At 56.6% G+C, this 19,107-nt stretch overlaps 2 protein-coding genes across 4 annotated transcripts in view; both read right to left on the bottom strand.

The window, feature by feature from the left end:
- Positions 1 to 12,208, bottom strand: part of LOC128073685 (protein MANBAL-like) — a 32,704-nt gene extending 20,496 nt beyond the window's left edge. Inside the window, exons 1-2 of one of the 3 annotated variants that reach the window (XM_052668836.1) lie at positions 12,194 to 12,208; positions 1,328 to 1,439 (exon numbers count right to left, since the gene is read on the bottom strand). The gene's annotated coding sequence lies outside the window, so the exon portion shown is untranslated. Of the gene's footprint in view, positions 1 to 1,327; positions 1,440 to 1,562; positions 1,677 to 2,030; positions 2,055 to 12,193 lie in introns of those variants that run through there. The other 2 variants (XM_052668837.1, XM_052668835.1) reach the window with 2 other exon arrangements.
- A 1,420-nt stretch (positions 12,209 to 13,628) lies between these two features.
- LOC128073682 (PHD finger protein 7-like) lies at positions 13,629 to 15,020 on the bottom strand. Its single transcript, XM_052668823.1, has 4 exons — positions 14,989 to 15,020; positions 14,661 to 14,774; positions 14,387 to 14,505; positions 13,629 to 14,221 (listed from the first exon to the last, which is right to left on the bottom strand). Exons 1-4 carry the CDS (start codon positions 15,018 to 15,020, stop codon positions 13,629 to 13,631), a joined length of 858 nt encoding a protein of 285 aa, XP_052524783.1.
- Positions 15,021 to 19,107: the final 4,087 nt, after the last annotated feature.

Raw genomic sequence — 19,107 nt, 5'->3', positions numbered from 1 at the left:
AGAATCCCTGTTTTACCCCTGAAATATGGCCTTTTCCACTTACATATGGCTTTTTCTGCTAGAAATCCTTGTTTTTCCCATTACATCTGGGCTTTTCTCACAGAAATCCCTGGTTTTCTATTAAATCTGGGGTTTTTCCCCTGAAATCTGGGGTGTTCTCACAGAAATACCTGTTTTGCCCCTTAAATCTGCAGTTTTTACCCTAAAATATGGCTTTTCCTCCGAGAAATCCCTGTTTTGCCCCTTAAATCGGGGGTTCTTCCCATTAAACGTGGCTTTTTCTGCCAGAAATCCATGTTTTTCCCCGTCAATATGGGGTTTTCCCCATTCAATATGGCTTTTTCCCCTAGAAATCCCTGTTTTTCACCTTAAATATGGCTTTTCCTCCTAGAAATCCCTGGTTTTCCCAATAAATCTGGCGTTTTCTCACAGAAATCGCTGTTATTCCAATTAAATCTGGGGTTTTTCCCCTTAAATATGGCTTTTTCTGACAGAAATCCCTGGCTATTCTCCTTCAAGCTGCAGGGTTTCCCCTGAAATATGGCTTTTTCTACTAGGAATCCCTGCTTTTCCATTAAATATGGCATTTTCTGCTAGAAATCCCTTATTTCCTATTAAATCTGGAGTTTTTCCCCTGAAATATGGCTTTTTCTCACAGAAATCCCTGTTTTCCCCTTCAATCTGCAGTTTTTGATCTTAAATATGGCCTTTTCTCACAGAAATCCCTGTTTTTCCCATTAAATCTGGGCTTTTCTCACAGAAATCCCTGTTTTCCCCTTAAATCTGCAGTTTTTGCTCTTAAATCTGGGCTTTTCACACAGAAATCCCTGGTTTTCCTTTAAATCTGGGGGTTTTCCCCTGAAATCTGGGGTGTTCTCACAGAAATACCTGTTTTGCCCCTGAAATCTGCAGTTTTTACCCTAAAATATGGCTTTTCCTCTGAGAAATCCCTGTTTTGCTCTTTAAATCGGGGGTTCTTCCCATTAAACATGGCTTTTTCTGCCAGAAATCCATGTTTTGCCCCTTCAATATGGGGATCTTCCCATTAAAGATGGCTTTTTCCCCTAGAAATCCCTGCTTTTCCATTCAATATGGCATTTTCTGCTAGAAATCCCTGCTTTTCCCATTAAACCTGGGGCTTTTCCCCTTAAATATGGCTTTTTCTCCCAAAAATAACTGTTTTTCCACTAAATCCGGGCTTTTCTCCCAGAAATCCCTGATTTTCCACCCATCTCTCAGGGCAGCCCTTCCCAACCAACAAACACAATCACACACAACTTCAGCCCGCACTCGTCCCGCTCCCTCACATCCACAGCCAGCGACAAACCTTCAGCCGTGCCCGCTCCTCCCGCACTCAAACAGAGCACCAGGCGCGTGGATCCACTCCTCGTCCAGCTTTGCTCGGCACAAATTCCAGCGGGGAGTCCTCATTCACACACCTGAAACACCAACGCACGACAACGCATCACAAAAGGCAATCAGAAAAGGAATCAGCCTCCAGCCACGCTTTTCCGGCCGGCCGACGCCGCAGCCACACGAGCCCGTCGCCATCCTTGCCGCACCATCAGGCCCCGCCACCCACAGCCTCCTGCCGGCGCACTCCGGGCCGAAAGCAAAACTCCACCGAGCGAGGCCAAAAGCCAAACTCGCCATCCGGACGGAGCCCCGCGCTTCCCCGCCGCCATCTCCAAGGACCGCCGCCACACAAACGACGCTCCGCGAGAGCGAGCGAGACGCCGGCTTCCCCGCCACGGCCAAACGAAGAGCGACGGCACCGGATCGCAGCGCGACGGCTTCCACCGCGCGACGGAGCGCGGCGCTGCCGCCGCCCGGGAGCCGCCCCGCTCGCCCCGGGCTGCGCTCCGGCACTCGCAGCCCTCGCGAGGCCGCGCGGCCCGCAAAGCCGCGAGCCGGGACCCGCCTCTGGCTGCCGGCGGCGCCGCGAGCTCCTCCCCCGACAGCCCCTCGATGCCTCCGCGCCGAGGCCCGGCACGGAGCCCGCGCCTCCCGGCCCCGCTCACCGCCCTCACTCCGCCGCGCCGCGCCGCGCCGGAAGTGCTCTCCGCCGGCAGGAAGCACTTCCGGCCCGGGCCTTAGCATCCGCCTGCGGCGTCACGTTGCTAAGGGCGGCCTGGGGGCGGAGCGGGGCGCCTGCCGGATTCCTCTCGGATGGCGCCGGACCCGTGCCACTTTTCTCCTTCTCTCCTTCTCCTTCCTCCCCCTTTCCCTTTCCCTTTTCTTTCTTTCTCTTCTCTGTCCTTTTTTCTTTCTATTCCTTTCTTCTCTTGCCTTTTCCTGTCCTTTTCTCTTCCTTCTCTTCCCCTTCACAATTCCCTTTTCCTTCCCTTTCTTCCTTCCTTCCCCTCCATTCCCCTCTCCTCCTCTCCCCTCCCTTCCCTTTTCTTTCTCTCCACGCTCTCTATCCAGCTCTGAAGGGGAGATGCCTCCATGTCAGCGGTTGATGGGCTGCTTCGGCCCGGTTCCATGACCAGCGGGGCGGAGGGATCCGCGGGTCCGCAAAAGGGAAACAGGGGATCCCAAAATGATTAAAAACAGTGGCAACGATCTGAGGTGCAACAAACTAATTTCCTAAATATGGTATCAGCAAAATAGAATCAGAGAGGGAGAGAGAGAGAGAGAGAGTGTCTGAAAGGTGGATAGGCCTCAGCACAGCGCTGAGGCGAGAGCTGCGGTCCAGTTGAGCCCAGGAAGAAAAGCAGGCGGAGAAGCGCAGGCAAAGACGAGAACATCAGGGGACTTGGCCAGGAGCTGTGTGTCCTTGCTGAGCGCAAAGCCCCCTGGGGAAATGTGGTTCTTCTTCTCCTCCGGACAGGCACCCGCAACTTGAGCATCAGCAGTCAAACCCCCAGCGCATGACATGATGTGGTGGTGTGGAATGCTGATAAGCCAAAGCATACAACCATGACGTTTTCCCCCCCTTATTCTACATCGCTACATCATGCTTCATACATACAAACAAAACAGGAGTCGTCCCCGGACTCGGGGAGGAAAAGGGTGACAGAGAACAAAGGGGAAACCACTGGGTACCAATGTGACAGCTTTCTACGGGGGGGAGGGGCGGGGAAGTTTGGTGGGAAAGAAAACACCCGTGAGTTCTGTTTCTCTCCACCTCAAGAAGGCTTTCCTCACTCTCTCTCACCACAGCCTCATAGGCAAGTTGATGACATACCAGCTAAAAAAGAGGGCTACGAGGTGGGCACAAAACTACCCCAAGGGCCAGACAGAGAGGGCTGCGAGAACTGGCAAAAAGCTCAGCTGGAAGCCAGTTGAGAGAAAGGTGCCTTGGCCTCTACCCAGCACCAGCAACGCTCCACCCCTCCAGCAGGGCCCTGGCAGCACAGTCTGCAGGTGATGCAGAGGTACGAGGAGCAGTTGAAACAGCACATCATCGTGCAGTACTTCAAAGGCAGAAACTCCAAGGAGCGACAGGAAAACACTTGGCAAAGCAGTCGCCCCTCATGGCTCAGCAAAGCGCCCTGGCACAACACGCGGCGCTGCCGTAACGCGCCTGAAGCCACTGGAGCTGCAGCAGCGCAGCACGGCTCAGTGTCCTCCAAGCTCGAGGCTGAGCTCTGCTCCGAGGCACATTCACCTGCCGCCCACCCGCTGCCCTCTCCTCCTCCCCGCTCCCAGCGCTGCTCTTCACACCATCCCACCCACACCTCCACTCCTCGTGCCCCAACGCCAGGCTGACGCGCAGGCCACGGCTGCCCGCCTGCAGCTGGGCTTCCCGGGGCAAACAGCAACCCTCAGCACAGCCCAGGGCTGAAAAAGCCACCAGGAAGAGAGGCAAGCTCCAGGGGCTGAGCGCAGGGACGCCTTTCTTCCTCCCGGGCCGCTTCCCCTCCTTCGTGCTTTTGCTAGCGGTCCTTGGAGAGCAAGGGCAGGCTCACAGCCTGTGGCCAGCAGCTACGGGGGGGCTGAAAGGCCACCCGTTGGGAAGACCAACAAGGAAACGGGGGAAAACCAGCAGAATTTCAGGGCAGAGCCGAGCGGTTCACGGCCCCGCGATTGCCAGCCCAAGCACGGGACCTTTTGACCAGCTACGGAAAGAGGCAGCACCGTGTGGAAAAAGTTGGTTTCGCTTTTATTCAGCGCAAAAGGCTCTGGGTTGTATTTCTATCAACACAGCCCACAATGAAACCCCAGCGCCCAGGGTTGCTGCTTAGCAACGAGTCATTCAGCCTCCAGGCAGACCCGAGGAGAAGCCTGACCCTGTGGCTACGTCAGCTCCTCTCCCTCCAGGCCCGGCTAGCCGTACTTCAATCTCACACTAGACCGGCCCTGGCCCTGAAGAGACGCAGCCTGAAGGAACACAGCCTCTCCATCTCTTGCCATAGATGAAGACCTGCCTCTGGCAAGCCCTCTTTGCTTGGAATGCAGCACAAGCCCTTCCCTTCCAGGTGCCTCAGTTCCGCTGCCCTGTCCGTCACAGGGAAAGCACGGCCGCGCCACAAAACCGGACGCTGACTCAGTGTGCTGCCTTTGGTGCCACCTCCGAGGAAGCATTCCAGCTGATCCCAGTGTCCTGCGGGCCTTCTCGCTCAAGCCCTGCTCGGTTCTTTTTGCTCTCCTTCTGGGCTTTCTTCCTCAGCAGAGCAGCACTTGCCTTGGCTTTCTTCACTGTCTCGCCAGACCGAGTCCCAAGACTGTGCCAGTCCTACAAGAATCAAGGCACAAACGGTCAGAGAACCTTCACAGCTAACAAGTGGCTGACGGCTCGCTTGGGGAGCTCAAGTCACCCGCCCGGGCAGCTGTGGCTGCCAGCACTGGAAACCGCCTTCCTGCCATCAGGGCACGCCAGAAACTCCCCTCTATCTCCTTCCCCAAAGTCCCATACGAACTGGAACCCAAAGCCATCTCCTGCAAGGCAGCGCCTGCGCACGGCTTGGACACCGCCTGGCAGCACACACAGCACAGCAGCAGCAGCAGCAGCAGCAGCAGATGAGCTTGCACCCCAAGGCTCTTGGCGTGCATCAGGAAGGAAGGGCAGGACAAACGACGGCACTCTCAGCAGTGCCGGGGCACAGCGCCTTAGGCCACAGCTGCAGATTGTTCCCTCCCTGCCCATTGCCCGTGCCTTTCTATCAGCCTCAGAGAGCACGACTTACTGGCTGATGGCACCTGGAAACCGGCACGATTACAGCCAGCGCACAGAGCAGCTGCAAAGCGGCTCCCCAGAAGAGACCGTGGCGCAGCACGTTCTCCGCCAGCGTGGGCTTGGGGATCTCAGCTGGGAGAAATGCCCTTCAGCACCACACAGCAGGCAGCCTGCTGCTCTCCTGCTCTCCAGGAGGCTGCTTTCTACAAGAGGGGAGAAGGAGTCGTTATTCTCTCGCGCACGCTGCTGTGACAGGCGCACTTAGAGCTGTTCTGAGCATCTCCTTGCTCTACTGACCCAAGAACAACGAAGGACACGAAACTTGCAGCTGCGTCGTCTTTTACCGCCTGCCGAGGAAACGATTCCTTAAACTTGAGCATTGCTCCACTTGCAGGCGAGGGGAGCAGGAGCTGAAAAGGATAGGTGGGCATAAAAGAAGGGCAAAGCTTAACAGAAAGCAGACCTGCTGCAGACAGTGCCACCAGCTGTGTTTGAACAGCAGTGCCTTAGCTCACGCTCACAGTAAGGCACACCTACCTTGCAAGGGCCGCTCAGGAAGGTTGTGACACAGGCACCCGTTGCTCCATTGCTCCCCTGAGCCCCAGCTCCATTTCTCAGCCACTCACATGCCTCGATGTTCTGCAACAGAAAAGTCCCAAGACGGAAATTCAGTTCATCGCAGACGTCCTCAAACCTCCCTTCTCAGGGCAGTCGCACTCATTTCTCTGCAGGAGAACTCGGGGAGGGCTTACCGAGTGAGCAGCATTTACTGCCACTTGCGAGCAGCAACCTATGCCTAACTCTAAACTCCTAACAGTAACCTATGCCTAACTCTAAACTCCTAACAGTAACCTATGCCTAACTCTCAACTCCTAACAGTAACCTATGCCTAACGCCAAAACTGAACTGAACACTAACACTAAGCTAAGCCTACAATCAACAACAAAGCCCAGAAGTGGGACCTAACTCCTACAGGGGGAAGATGGAACCGGGGGCCCGCAGAAGCGCAGAGGAGCAACAAGGTGGAGGAGGAGCAGATGTTAGCAATGCCACCCAGCTAATGCCGGGGGCGGGGGCCGCGCAGCGGGTAAGGAGCCGAGCGCCCGGACCAGCGATGGCGGAGCTGTGACCGCGCCAACACGGGGCCTGGCACGGTGGTGTGGTGCCAGGCCAGCTGTGCCGCAGGCGGATCCACCTCCATGGGTTCCTCTGGAGGCGGATCCACCTCCATGGGCTCCTCTGGAGGCGGATCCACCTCCATGGGCTCCCCATGGTCGCTCACAGCGCTGGCCCGGGCGCGATGGAACCGGGCTCCCTTCCTCCTCTCCCTCCGCTGCCTGACGGTCATGGTGGGCCCCCTCCTCCTCTTCGGTTCTGGGGCCCCCAGCTCCCTCTTCCCACTTACACCTACTCTCTCCTGCTCTCTCGCTCTCTTAGTGCTGGACATGGCTGCCACCTGCCCAGCACGCTCAGAGACGAGTGCGCCGGGAGGGGCGGCAGTGACCAAGGTGACGGCTGTGACATGGGCAAGGTTCTACAATGGCACCTGTGCTGCTGCGGGGAGTGGCGTTCCGCACGGGATGAGGAGGGGGCTGGAGGACACGGCACGGCGGCGAGAAGGCGCTCCCTGTGCCCAGCGGGCAGCCCTTCTGTGCGGCGAGCAAGAGGGCACAGAGGAGCCGGAGCCGAGGAAAGGGCCTGCAGCCTCCGTCGCCCTTGGCTGGTTCCCCGAAAAGAGGGCGTTTTCTCCAAGAAACCCCGACTTTTAAATTAAATCTGGCCTTTTCTCACAGAAATCCCTGCTTTTCCCATTAAATCTGCAGTTTTTGCCCTTAAATATGGCTTCTTCTGCCAGAAATCCCTGTTTTTCCCATTACACCGGGGGCTTTTCCCCTTCAATATGGTTTTTTCTCCCCAAAAATCCCTGTTTTACCCCTGAAATATGGCTTTTCCACTTACATGTGGCTTTTTCTGCTAGAAATCCTTTTTTTTCCCATCAAATCTGGGCTTTTCTCACAGAAATCCCTGTTTTTTACCTTAAATATGGGGGTTTTCCCCTTAAGTATGGCTTTTCCTCCTACAAATCCCTGTTTTCCCCTTTAAATCTGGGTTTATTTCCCCTTAAATACAGCTTTTCCTGCTAGAAATCCCTGGTTTTCTCTTTCAATCTGGGCTTTTTCCCATTAAGTATAGATTTTTCTGCCAGAAATCCTCGTTTTTACTCTTAAACCTTAGGTTTTTACCAGTACATCACAGAATCACAGAATCACAGAATCACCTGGGTTGGAAGGGACCTCAAGGATCATGTAGTTCCAACCCCCCTGCCTAGCAGGGCCACCAAACACACACATTCAGATCAGGTTGCCCAGGACCCCGTCCAACCTGGCCTTGAACACGTCCAAGGACGGGGCATCCACAACCTCCCTGGGCAGCCCGTTCCAGGGCCTAACTACTCTCCTTGTGAAGAACTTCCCCCTAACATCCAACCTAAATCTTCCCTCCTTCAACTTGGATCCATTTCCCCTAGTCCTGCTGTTGTCAGCCCTTCTGAAGAGTTTACTCCCCTCCTGGGTGTAGGTTCCCTTCAGGTATTGATAGGCTGCAATGAGGTCGCCCCGCAGCCTTCTTTTCTCCAGGCTGAACAAGCCCAATTCCCTCAGCCTGTCCTCATAGGGGAGGTGCTCCAGCCCCCTGATCATCTTAGTCGCCCTCCTCTGGACCCTTTCCAAGATCTCAATGTCTTTCTTGTACTGAGGGCTCCACACCTGGACACAGTACTCCAGGTGGGGCCTCACAAGAGCCGAGTAGAGAGGGACAATCACCTCCCTGTCCCTGCTGACCACCCCTCTCCTGATGGAGCCCAGGATCCCATTTGCCTTTCGAGCTGCCAGAGCGCACTGCTGGCTCATGTTCAGTCTCTCGTCCATCAGGACCCCGAGGTCCTTCTCTGCCGAGCTGCTCTCAAGGCCCACTCCTCCCAGCCTGTACGGGTGCCGGGGGTTCTTCCGGCCCAAATGCAAAACCTTGCACTTTGCCGTGTTGAACCTCATTAGGTTCACCCGAGCCCAGCCCTCCAGCCTGTCGAGGTCCCTCTGAATGGCATCCCTTCCTTCCACCGTATCAACCACACCACTCAGCTTGCTGTCGTCAGCAAACTTGCTGAGGGTGCACTCAATTCCTTCATCGATGTCATTAATAAAGATGTTAAAGAGCACCGGTCCCAAGACAGACCCTTGGGGGACACCACTTGTTACCGGCCTCCACCTGGACATAGAGCCATTGACCACCACCCTCTGTCTGCGGCCTTTCAACCAATTGCTTATCCATCGGGTCGTCCACCCATCAAATCCACTTCCCTCCAATTTGGAGATGAGGATGTGGTGGGGGACCATGTCAAAGGCCTTGCTCAGGTCCAGGTAAATGACATCGGTCGCCTTCCCTTCGTCCACCAATGCCGTCACTCCATCATAGAAGGCCACAAGATGAGTCAGGCATGACCTTCCCTTGGTGAAGCCGTGCTGGCTGTCTCGGATCACATGCTCATTCTTTATGTGATCGAGCATGTTGTCCAGGAGGATCTGTTCCATGATCTTCCCAGGCATGGAGCTGAGACTCACCGGCCTGTAGTTCCCCGGGTCCTCCCTGCTCCCCTTCTTGTATATGGGAGTGACGTGACCCTTCCTCCAGTCATCCGGGACCTCACCTGACAGCCACGACTTCTCAAATATGATGGAGAGCGGCTCGGCAACCACCTCAGCCAGCTCCTTCAGGACCCTGGGATGCACGCCATCTGGCCCCATAGACTTGTATTCATTCAGTCTAAGGAGGTACTCTCGGACTTGCTCTGCCCTTACAGTGGGGAGGGATTTACCTCCTTGGTCCCCACATAGAGGTTTGGGGATGCAGGGTTCATGGACGTGAAGAAGACTAGAATCCTGGCCACCAGCGAAGACCGATGTGAAGAACTCATTCAGCACCTCAGCTTTCTCTTCATCTGTTGAAGCCAGTTCTCCTTTTAAATTTACCAAAGTAGGTACGCCCGTTTTGGCCTGTCTCTTCTGGCCAATGTACCTGTAGAAGGTTTTCTTATTGTTTTTCACGTCCCTTGCCAAGTTCAGTTCTGCCTGCGCCTTGGCTTCCCTGATCCCACGTCTGCAAGTCCGGACGGCGTTCCTGTACTCTTCCCAGGTGACACAGCCTTGTTTCCAGAGCTTGTACACCCCTTTCTTCGCCCTCAGTTCTCTCAGCAGGTCCTTGCTGAGCCATGCCGGTTTCCTACCTCGCCTGCCCACTTTCTTATTCAGAGGAATGGAGACCTCTTGTGCTTCCAGGAGGGCATCTTTGAAGAGCCGCCAGCTCTCCTCAACATCCCTGTCTTTGAGGGCAGCGCGCCAGGGGATCTTGGCCAGCAATCCATTGAGTAGCTTGAAGTCTGCTCTTCTAAAGTTCAGTGTCCTGATCCTGCTCTTTGCCAAGCCCACATTGCTTGAGATCACAAACTCAACCATGGCGTGGTCACTGGAGCCCAGGCAGCCTCCAACCTTGACGCCTTTGATGATCTCCTCAGCGTTGATAAGCAGCAGGTCTAGCAGCGCTTCACCTCTGGTCGGTCTGTCCAATACCTGAACCAGAAAGCTATCGTCAATGGATTCCAAGAGCCTTCTGGAGCTCTTGCAGCTCGCCGTGTGGTTTTTCCAACAGATGTCCGGATGGTTGAAGTCCCCCACCAGGACAAGAGCCCGTGAGCCAGACATCTCACGCATCTGGAGCAAGAAAGCCTCATCAACAGCCTCCCCTTGATCAGGTGGTCTGTAGTATACCCCTAACACCAGCTGACCTATATTAGTCCCATCTCTAATCCTAACCCACAGGCTCTCAACCTGTTCCTGACTGTTTCTCGTAGGGAGCTCCTCACAGTTTATCCAGTCTCTGACATAGAGAGCAACTCCCCCACCCCTCCTACCTCGCCTATCTCTCCTAAAGAGTCTATAGCCGTCGATGGCAGTATCCCAATTGTGGGAGTCATCCCACCATGTTTCTGTGATAGCAACAAGGTCATAACTTTCCGAGTGCATCACAGTTTCGAGTTCCTCCTGCTTGTTACTCAGGCTGCGTGCATTGGTATAAAGGCACTTCAGCCGGGCTATCCGTCTCGCCACCTTTATAAGGGATCTAGGATCCCCTAGAACAGCAGCATCCCCAGCATCCCCCTGCCCTAGTCCTTCCCTATGCACTCTGCCGTCATTGCCCATGGAGTTTGGTACAAGCCCTCGAATGACCCGTTCAACCCCAGTGGCGCTTATTTTGTCCCCTTCCCCCTTCATTCCTAGTTTAAAGACCTGTCAATGAGTCCAGCTAATTCTTCAGCTAAGATCCTCTTACCCCTCAGGGACAGGCTGCATGCGTCAGCAGCCATCATGCCAGGTGCAGTGTAAATTGCCCCATGGTCAAAAAAGCCGAAATTCTTGCACCTGCACCAGCTCTTAAGCCATCTATTGAAGAGTTGGGTATTTTGGATCCTCCCTGTACCTTTCCCTGACACCACGGGGATAGAAGAAAAGACCACTTGCACCCCAGATCCTTCAAGTATTCGCCCCATTCCCCTGAAGTCTTTCTTGATAGACCTCAGGCTTTCCTTATCAACTTCCTCGCCGCCAGCCTGAATTACTAAAAGTGGGTAATAATCCGAAGACCGAATCAACCCAGGAATTTTCTTTGAAATGTCCCTGACCCGTGCCCCAGGAAGGCAGCACACCTCTCTGCGGGTAGGGTCGGGCCGGCATATAGGGCCTTCTGTTCCTTGCAGAAGGGAGTCGCCTATGACAATCACCCTCCTGTCCTTGCGGGTAGAAGCAGTCTTGAGGGTTGGGGGCGACCGCTTCGCCTGAGGCAACCTCACAGGTGAACCTGTCACCGCACTCTCACTCGCCCCCCCTTCGACTTCCAGGGCCTCAAACCTGTTACGCAGAGGCACCTGGGGAGCCAGGGATGGTCGGGACGGGGGATGCTCCCTCCGCCGAGCAGGTACCCGTTTCCACTCCTCCTCCCTTCTCAAATTGCTGTTAGGGGGAAGAGAGGACAGGGGGCTCGCTGAAACGCTGTCAGCTGGCTGGTTCCCCTTTACCAGGTGTTTGTAAGGTGGCAGGGGCTGATGTGCTCCATGAGGAGCCTCGTCTGTGTGCCAAGAACCTGAGGTTGAGAGGGACTGACACCACCAGTCAATCTCCCTCTCACACTCTTTTATAGTCCTCAGCCTCTCCACTTCCTCCTTCAGGCTAATCACAAGGCTGAGCAAGTCATTCAATTGCTCACACCTTGTACAAGTGCTGCCTCCTTCGTGTGGCATTGCAAAGGCCAGGCTGTGGCACTCCTCACAGTCAGTGACCTGCACACTAGCATCTCATGATAGTAACTCTGTCTGAGTCGCCACACACTTCATACCGTTTTTCTCCCCTCTATGCATGCACCAGACCTCAGTCTGGCTTTGGACCGTCTTCTTGGCTACTGTCTTTCTGCTGCGTGTGCTCGGGACCTCTACATGGGTCTTCACAGTTTTTGTGTTTGAAGCCTTCTGCCGGGGTGCACCCACGGCAATCAGCAGGCTCACTAACTCAACAAGAAAGTCCCAAAGGGGTGCAAGTGATCAGCCCTGCCCTGCTGCCCCCTACCCTCACACTATTGCCGGGTTCGCTAAGTGCCCTGGCACTTACCACCAATAGAAATAACAAGACTCCTTGCAGGGGAGTGCAGACAGGGGTACCTTAGAAAAGCACCACGTTAAGGCAGCCTGGGAGATAGCTGTACTACCCCCTCTGATGTGCCTAAGGTGGGCACCGACGTGTCGCTGCCCTCTCGAGGGCTTTTTGTAGCGGCGATCAAGGGCCGCTTCCGGTTTGCGCCCGTTTAAATCTCCCGCCGTTGCCTTGGCAACGCCCGCGCTGCGTCAGCTGCTCTCGCGAGAGTAGCCCGACTGAGAGCGGCGTCCGCACGGTTGTCGCGGGAATCCTCGATGAGGAAAGCGATTAAATCCCCACGTACCTCGCTAAAAGTCACGGCGATTCTGCCAGAGACAGCTCCGAGCCGCGGACCTCGGCAATCAAGCTGGGCTGCTGCGGCGCTGAGGGAAGATGGCGGCGCCGGTGCGAGCCGTCACCGGGGCGACGCTGCGGCTCTGGCACCGGCTGCCGTGAGGGCTCGGCTCGGCCCGGCCCGGCCTGGCCTAGGCCCGGCCCAGCAGCTGTGAAGTGGAATGCCATGGCCAGCTCCTCAGACAGTGAAGATGATCCTAGAGGTCCCTTCCATCCCGGGCCATTCTGTAATTCTGTGAAACAGTCATAGCCCTCCTGTTTACACACTTCTTTCAAATACCCGAAGGCCACAGTGAGGTCTCCCCAGGAGCGCAAAGGGCACCTGGGAAGGTGGCACAGGCTGCGAGGCAAACTGCTTGTTGCCCTGAGCAGGCCCTCGTTTCCATCCCTCGCAGTCCCTGAGGTCCCCTCCTCATGTCTGCCTGCTGGAAGGTAGACGATCCACTGCTTCTTGTAGAGCGTCTCCTGGAGCCTTTCCTGCGAGGACGGCGGAGTGCGACTCCACCAATCTATATCCCTCACACAATCCCAGAGGCTCCCCAACCCCTCCACCTTTCGCTCCGTGTGATCATCATCCACGTGTTCACACGGCGCACAGGCGGTATCTCCGTTGCCCTTGCGTAGCAGTGACAGTGTCAGGCGCTCTTTGCAGCCTGAGACCTGAACCGCTGCGTGGACGTATGTGCTGAGTCACCACGTTCCTTCTTGCAACAGCTCCCTGCAGCGTGGGGACTATGGCTGCACCTTGGTGCTGTAGAGGAGGAACAGGCTGTGAAGTGATTGCTCTTCTCCGGCGTGACCAGGTGCCACGGGCACTGCTAACTCTGTGCCTGCACTGACTGCTGTGTCACAGCCTTCTGACGTGCCACGCTGGTTTTGCCCACCCAGTTTGCTGGGAAGGTGCTGAGGAGGACAAAACCCTGTGATCCCAGCACCTAAGGCGGCCCACCTCAGGACAAGCAGAGAAGAAGCAGCGGACAAAGAAATGTGTGGGGGATGGTTGGGTTTATTGTGTTGACACCAGGGGCTAGAGCCAGCACACGGTGTTGGCACACGGCTGTTTCCGTGCCATAGTTTGGGGGGCTGAGTGTGAGGGCAGGATGCTGTCTTTGACTTTGCACTCAGAAGTGACTTCCCGCCGGGGATACCCTCGCTGTTGGAATGGCTTTCCACGTCATCATTTTTCTGGCTGACCGTGGGGGGATGTTGGCTTTATGTTGTCCCCAGGAGCGGTAACTTCATGCCCGGGATAGCCCCTGCTGCTGAAACTGCTGACTGGAGGGGAAATGCTGGCTTTGATGTCGGACCCGGGAGTCACTTCATGCCTGGAATAGCCCCCGCTGTTGGCATTGTCTCCTGCAGCTTCCTCAGGGCCGGCTGTGGACGCCTGGGACTCGATGTGCCACTGAGGAACGGTTTCACACGCGGGCCTCCCCTGGCCGCCCAGGCCGTTCCCCAGGGTGTGGATACAGGGGAGCCCTCAAGGACCTCCGTGTCACCGGCCTGGTGGTGCTCTGGGCGCTGTCCTGAGCAGCTGGAGGTGGTGTTCGCCTGCTGCCCTGAGGCCTTCTGGTCCGGCTCTGGGAACCTGCGGCCCGACCTTGCAGCGGGGAGCGGCTTCGTGTCCGGCTTGTTCCCCGCTGCCTGGAACGCCTTCTGCGTGCAGCCACTGTGGCTGCTCTGGAGGATCGCGATGAGCCCCGTCTGGTGGCTGGCTGTGAGCTGCTTTCAGCTCTTGGGGCTGCCGTGCGTCTGCTGCCACGGTGTGCTTGGTGCAGCTCAGACGCATCCTGATGGTCAGGAGAATGTGGGGGGATCGTCCCCTGTTCGGTCCCCAGCTCACAGGTCTGACTGCTGAGCTTTGGCGGCTGGGAGCTGTGTGATGGCCCCGATGCTGCCTGGCTGGTGGGGCCGGACCTGCTGTCCTCCGGTTCCTGGGGGCCGTGGGATGGTTGCAGGCCCTCCTGGCTGGCAGTGCTGGGCCCAGCACGCTCCGGGATGGTGCTGGCGGCTGTAAGGGGAGGCGGGAAGGTCAGCAGGATGGAGCTGTAGCCCTGGGTAGGGACAGGTCGCCATCCCTCCTGGGGCAGAGAGACTCTGGCAAAGCTGCCCTGAGCACCTGCTGCCAGGCCTTGCCTGGCCCCAGCGCGGTGCCACGCGGCTGATTGCCTCTTACCGGTACCCAGGCCAGCACAGCTGTCGCACTCCCACGTGGCTGTTGTGTTGCTCAAGGGGGAGCACTGTCGGTGAATGCCCTCAGCAGCGCAGGAGCTGCACAGGATCAGCTGCCAGGGCCTGGGGAAGCAAAGGGGTTGTGGCTGTGAGGACCAAGTGAGCAAGCGAGGGAGTCCCTGGCACAGCACATCTCTGGCGCTCCGCCCTTGCTCCCCCAGCCTGTGCTGAGGCTGAGATCCCCCGTGGAGCCTCAGCGAGCTGCTGTGGTAACTCACCCCCTTCTCTCTGCCTGCTCTCTGCCTCCAGGGTAGAGGCACCACCTGGCATCGCAGCGCTGGTGCCTCTGGAGGAGGGATTCATCGGAACCGTCGTCGTCCCATGTTGGTCTTCTACAAGAGAAGGGAGGGAAACTGATAAGCCCCCAGCGTCCCCAGCATCAGGTCTAAGGTTATCCCATCTCATCCACCCCAACGCCATTTTATAGCTTCTTCATGAAGCTGAGGCTTCATGAGACAGCCAAGGGCCAGGCCTGCCGAGACAGTGCCTGGGCAGGCCCGGCGCTTGCACCCTCTCATCTGCATGCTTGGACAGGAGGACACCAACCTGGCTGGGATTCGGATTCCCATGGTAGACATCACGGCACAGAATACTGCGTCGTCTCTGCAACTGGGGCACCGGAAGCACGTCGTGCCCGCATTCAATGCCTGTTTCTGCAGGAGAAGCACAAGCAGGGTGAGCGTGAGCAGTGCCTGGTGTTGCTGGGCACTAAGCACGCCTGCAGGGTGAGGAGAGGGCTCCCACCTGGACGCAACCCCGGTGGAACCAGGCACGTGTGCACATGGGGCACACCATGGTGTGATAGTCCAAGCTGCCCCTCACGGTCTCCTGGCAGATGATGCAGATGGTGTCTTCTGCTGGAGTTGTCACCGGTGTCTGTCCAGGGCGGTGCTCCCAACAGAAGGACCTGGGGGAAGACGGAAGGGATGGGTGGGCGCAGTGAGAAGTGCTGTGAGGACGGGGGAGGAGCAGGGAGGAGCCCCAGGCCCTGGCTCTGGCAGGCTGCTGGGAGGCGACCTTGTGGGTTCCCCCCTGGCTTGGCTACTGGGAGCTCCTACCTGTGCTGGGAGCCCTTACCTGTGCTCTCCAAAATGCTGTGTGATGCATTCTCCGTCTGCAGCGCAGGGCAGATGGAAGCTGCGTGCACAGCCGCTCTCTGCACATGTGATGGCAGCCCCCCTCTCGCCGCAGACACAGCATTGCTGGAAAAAGCAGAACAGCCCCATCAGCAGCAGGCACAGGACCTCCACAGCCGGCCGCGCACCTTTGGGCAGGGCACAGGATGTGGGCACTTCTGGGTCACCCTCTACAAAGCAGCTTGGTGGACAGGGCTGATCCCCTATGGGCAGGCCTTTGTGCCGGAGGCGGTTGGAAGGCCGTGATTGCTTTCCTTGGGTCCGGACTAAGCTGGTGTGAGCCCCTCCTCGCACAGATCTGCCTGCTGCGTTCAGGTCCTCACCTCCTTGTTTGCCTGCTTGGCCTTGCGCGTGAGGGCAGCAAGGTCAATGCCCGTAGATTCCTCCTCTGGGGGTCTTTCTTCAAAAGCGATGTGGGCAAAAACCTGGAGGAGAGAAAAGAGCAGGGAGTCATGAGGACAGGAAGGAAGGGCGCATCCCGGCTGGAAGCAGATGGGATCACCGCTGGGGGAACTCACCAAGCAGAACTCGTGGACAGTCACGAAATCGCCGCCAATAGTGCGCCCAAGGATGTCCGGGTCATCGTCTGCCCGGCCACACAGCACGCACACTGTTGAGGAGAGAGCAAATGCCAGTAGCGGTGAGCGCCTGGTGGGGCCAGGCGTCCCTGAGGGCTGTCCCCAGGGTCCTGCTCTGTGCCTGCCGTGCTGGCTGGAGGCGGTGGAGGGGAAGGGGCCACGGCAGGCCCAAGGCAGTCACAGCCCACGCTGGGCCCCCTTGCCAAGGAGCAGAGGGGCCCTGCCCCATGCCTGTCTGGGAGCTCCTGCCTGCCCCTTCCTCCCCTCTCAGCTCTCAGCTCTCAGCCGCAGGCAGAGCCCCGGCACCCCTCTGTCCAGTGCTGGGAGCTGTGCGCAGGGATGCTGTGCTCTCACCTGGCTCCTCTGAGCTGGAGGCCTTCCTCTTCTCACTGGACATGATTGTGCGTTGACGGTGAGCACTACAAGAGAACCTGCTCTCTCCACGCCTCACCAAGCCGCACTGACGCTCGGCCTGAGCCCGGCAGCCTTTGCTCTGCTCCAAGCTTCACGCGTCACAATGGCCGCTCCCTGACACCCACTGTGACATCACCGTCACCGCCTCACGGTGTGAGGCTGCGGTGCTGGGCTATGGGTTTCCAAGCAGGAGAGCGGCGGCTCCACAGCTTCTCTGTGTAACCTCTGAAAGAACTTGCTTCCAACAACCTGTGTCCATCTCCCCTCCTTTTGTCAGTACTTTGTGCATCACGCCCAGCACAGCTCATTCCCTCACTTGCTTGACTTCTTTCTGCGTGGTTGTCCCCTTGCCTGGGTAACTGTCATGGTGCTATGTTTTTTGGTTTTTTGGTTTTTTGCTTGTTTGTTTTTTGGCTTTCAGTATTCCACATCAAAACACCATGTAGTGCACGGGGCATTAAAGTGTCACTGCCCCAGTCCCTGGTACCTATCCCTGTGCATTACAGAAGTCACGGGATCTGCTCTCATCGCTCTCTTGCTGCGTTGCAGTGGGTGCTGGAGGGTGCTTTCCTAGCCGTTCCAGGCTTTTCAGGCTTGACTCGGTCTCGCGAACTCTCTCTCTCATCTTGTCTGATTTTTTAATCTCAATTTCTATTAAATTGTATTGTATTTTGTTATCTTGTATTCCGATATTATAGTAAAATAAGTTTTCCTCCATAGATTGTTGCCGCTGCTCTTTTCCTCCCTTCCTTTCTTCCCATTTTTGTGGGACTGGGGTGGGGGGGGAGGGCAGCGGCCTGTTGCCCCCGTGTCCCCTGTCACGGACGTAGATTGATCTGGTCAACTGTGTGACAAGAACATACCAGATCTTCCTCAAGGAGATACCTCTTCTTCACTGCTGACAAGGATCGCCCTCACCGTGGAGAATTTCTTCCTAGTATCTCGTTTAAATCTGCCCTCTTCCATGTTTCCCGTCGTCCTGTTGCTACATGCCCATTAAAACAGACAGCTTTCCTGTAGGTCCTCTTCAGGCACTGGAAGGGCTCAGTGAGTTCTCCGCTGTGCCTTCTATTATCTAGTCTGCAGAGCCCCGGCTCCCTCGGCCCCAGTCTTTGTAGGGGAGCTGCTCCAGCCCCCTGATCATGTTTGTGGCCCTTCTCTGGACCCTCTCCAACAGTTCTCTGTCTTTCTTGTATTGGGTGCCCCAGACCTGGATGCCACAGCACTCCAGATGGGGCCTCACGAGGGCAGAGTAGAGAGGGACAATCCCCTCCCTGTCCCTGCTGGCCACCCCTCTTCTGATGGACCCCAGGTTTGCATTTGCTTTCTGAGCTGCAGGAGCACATTGCTGGCTCATGTTCAGGTCTTCATCCATCAGGACCCCCAGGTTCTTCTCTGCAGGGCTACTTGCCAGGATTGTTCCTTCCCGTTTGTACGTATGCCTGAGATTCCTCTGGCCCAAGTGCCAAACCTTGCACTTTGGTGTGTTGAACCTCATTGGCTTCACCTGGGCCCACCCTTTGAGTCTGTGGGGGTCCCTTTGAACAGCATCCCTTCCTTCCACCGTGTCACAACCGCAGCACTCAGCGTGGTGTCATCAGCAAACTTGCTGAGGGTGCACTCAACTCCATCATTGATGACATTGATAAAGATGTTAAAGAGTATCGGTCCCAAAACAGACCTCTGGGGGGGCACAGCTCGTTACCGGCCTCTACCAGGACATGAACCCTCTATCACTACCCTTTGCCTGCAGCCTTTCAACCAACTCCGTATCCACCAGGTGGTCTACCCATCAAATCCCCATCTCTCCAATTTGGAGATAAGGATGTGGTGGGGGACCATCAGAGGCTTTGCACGAGTCCAAGTAAATGACACTGGTCTCACCTTCCTTTTGTCCACCAATGCCGTCACTCCGTCATACGGAGCGACGTTCCTGGTGACATGTCACCCAGGCCCTAAGCAGGCAAAACACCTCCCTGGGGGGAGGGACATGAACGGCATGTGGGGCCCTCTGTTCCCCTCAGAAGGGAGTCCCCCGTGATGACATCTCTTCTTTTTTTCTTGATGGATGGTGCGGTGACACAGGGCAGTCTGACTTGCCCAGGGCAACCCCTGCAACGTGGAGGGACCTTCATCCACATCTCCCGTCCGTCCAGCTCCAGAGCCTCCTACCCATTCACAGAATGGCCGGGGTTGAAAAGGCCCCGAATGATCAACTAGTTTAAATCCCCCTGCAGTGTGCGGGGTCGCCAGCCGCTAGACCACGCTGCCCAGAGCCACATCCGGCCTGGCCTTGAGCGCCTCCAGGGATGGGTCATCCACAACCTCCTTGGGCAGCCTGTGCCAGTTTGTCACCACGCTCTGTGTGGAAAGCCTCCTCCTAATATCTAACCTAAACCTCCCCTGTCTCAGTTTAAAAGCATTCCTCCTTGTCCTATCACTCTCCACCCTCACAAACAGTCGAGTTTGAGAAGGACCTGGGCGTCCTGATGGATAAAAAAACATGAGCCAGCGGCGTGCTTCTGCAGCTCGGGAAG

Source organism: Tympanuchus pallidicinctus, unplaced genomic scaffold (genome assembly GCF_026119805.1).
Source record: "Tympanuchus pallidicinctus isolate F22 unplaced genomic scaffold, pur_lepc_1.0 scaffold8, whole genome shotgun sequence".
Lineage (NCBI taxonomy): Eukaryota > Metazoa > Chordata > Aves > Galliformes > Phasianidae > Tympanuchus > Tympanuchus pallidicinctus.
Note: the sequence above shows the minus strand (reverse complement) of the source record. Positions and strands in the feature narration are given on the sequence as shown.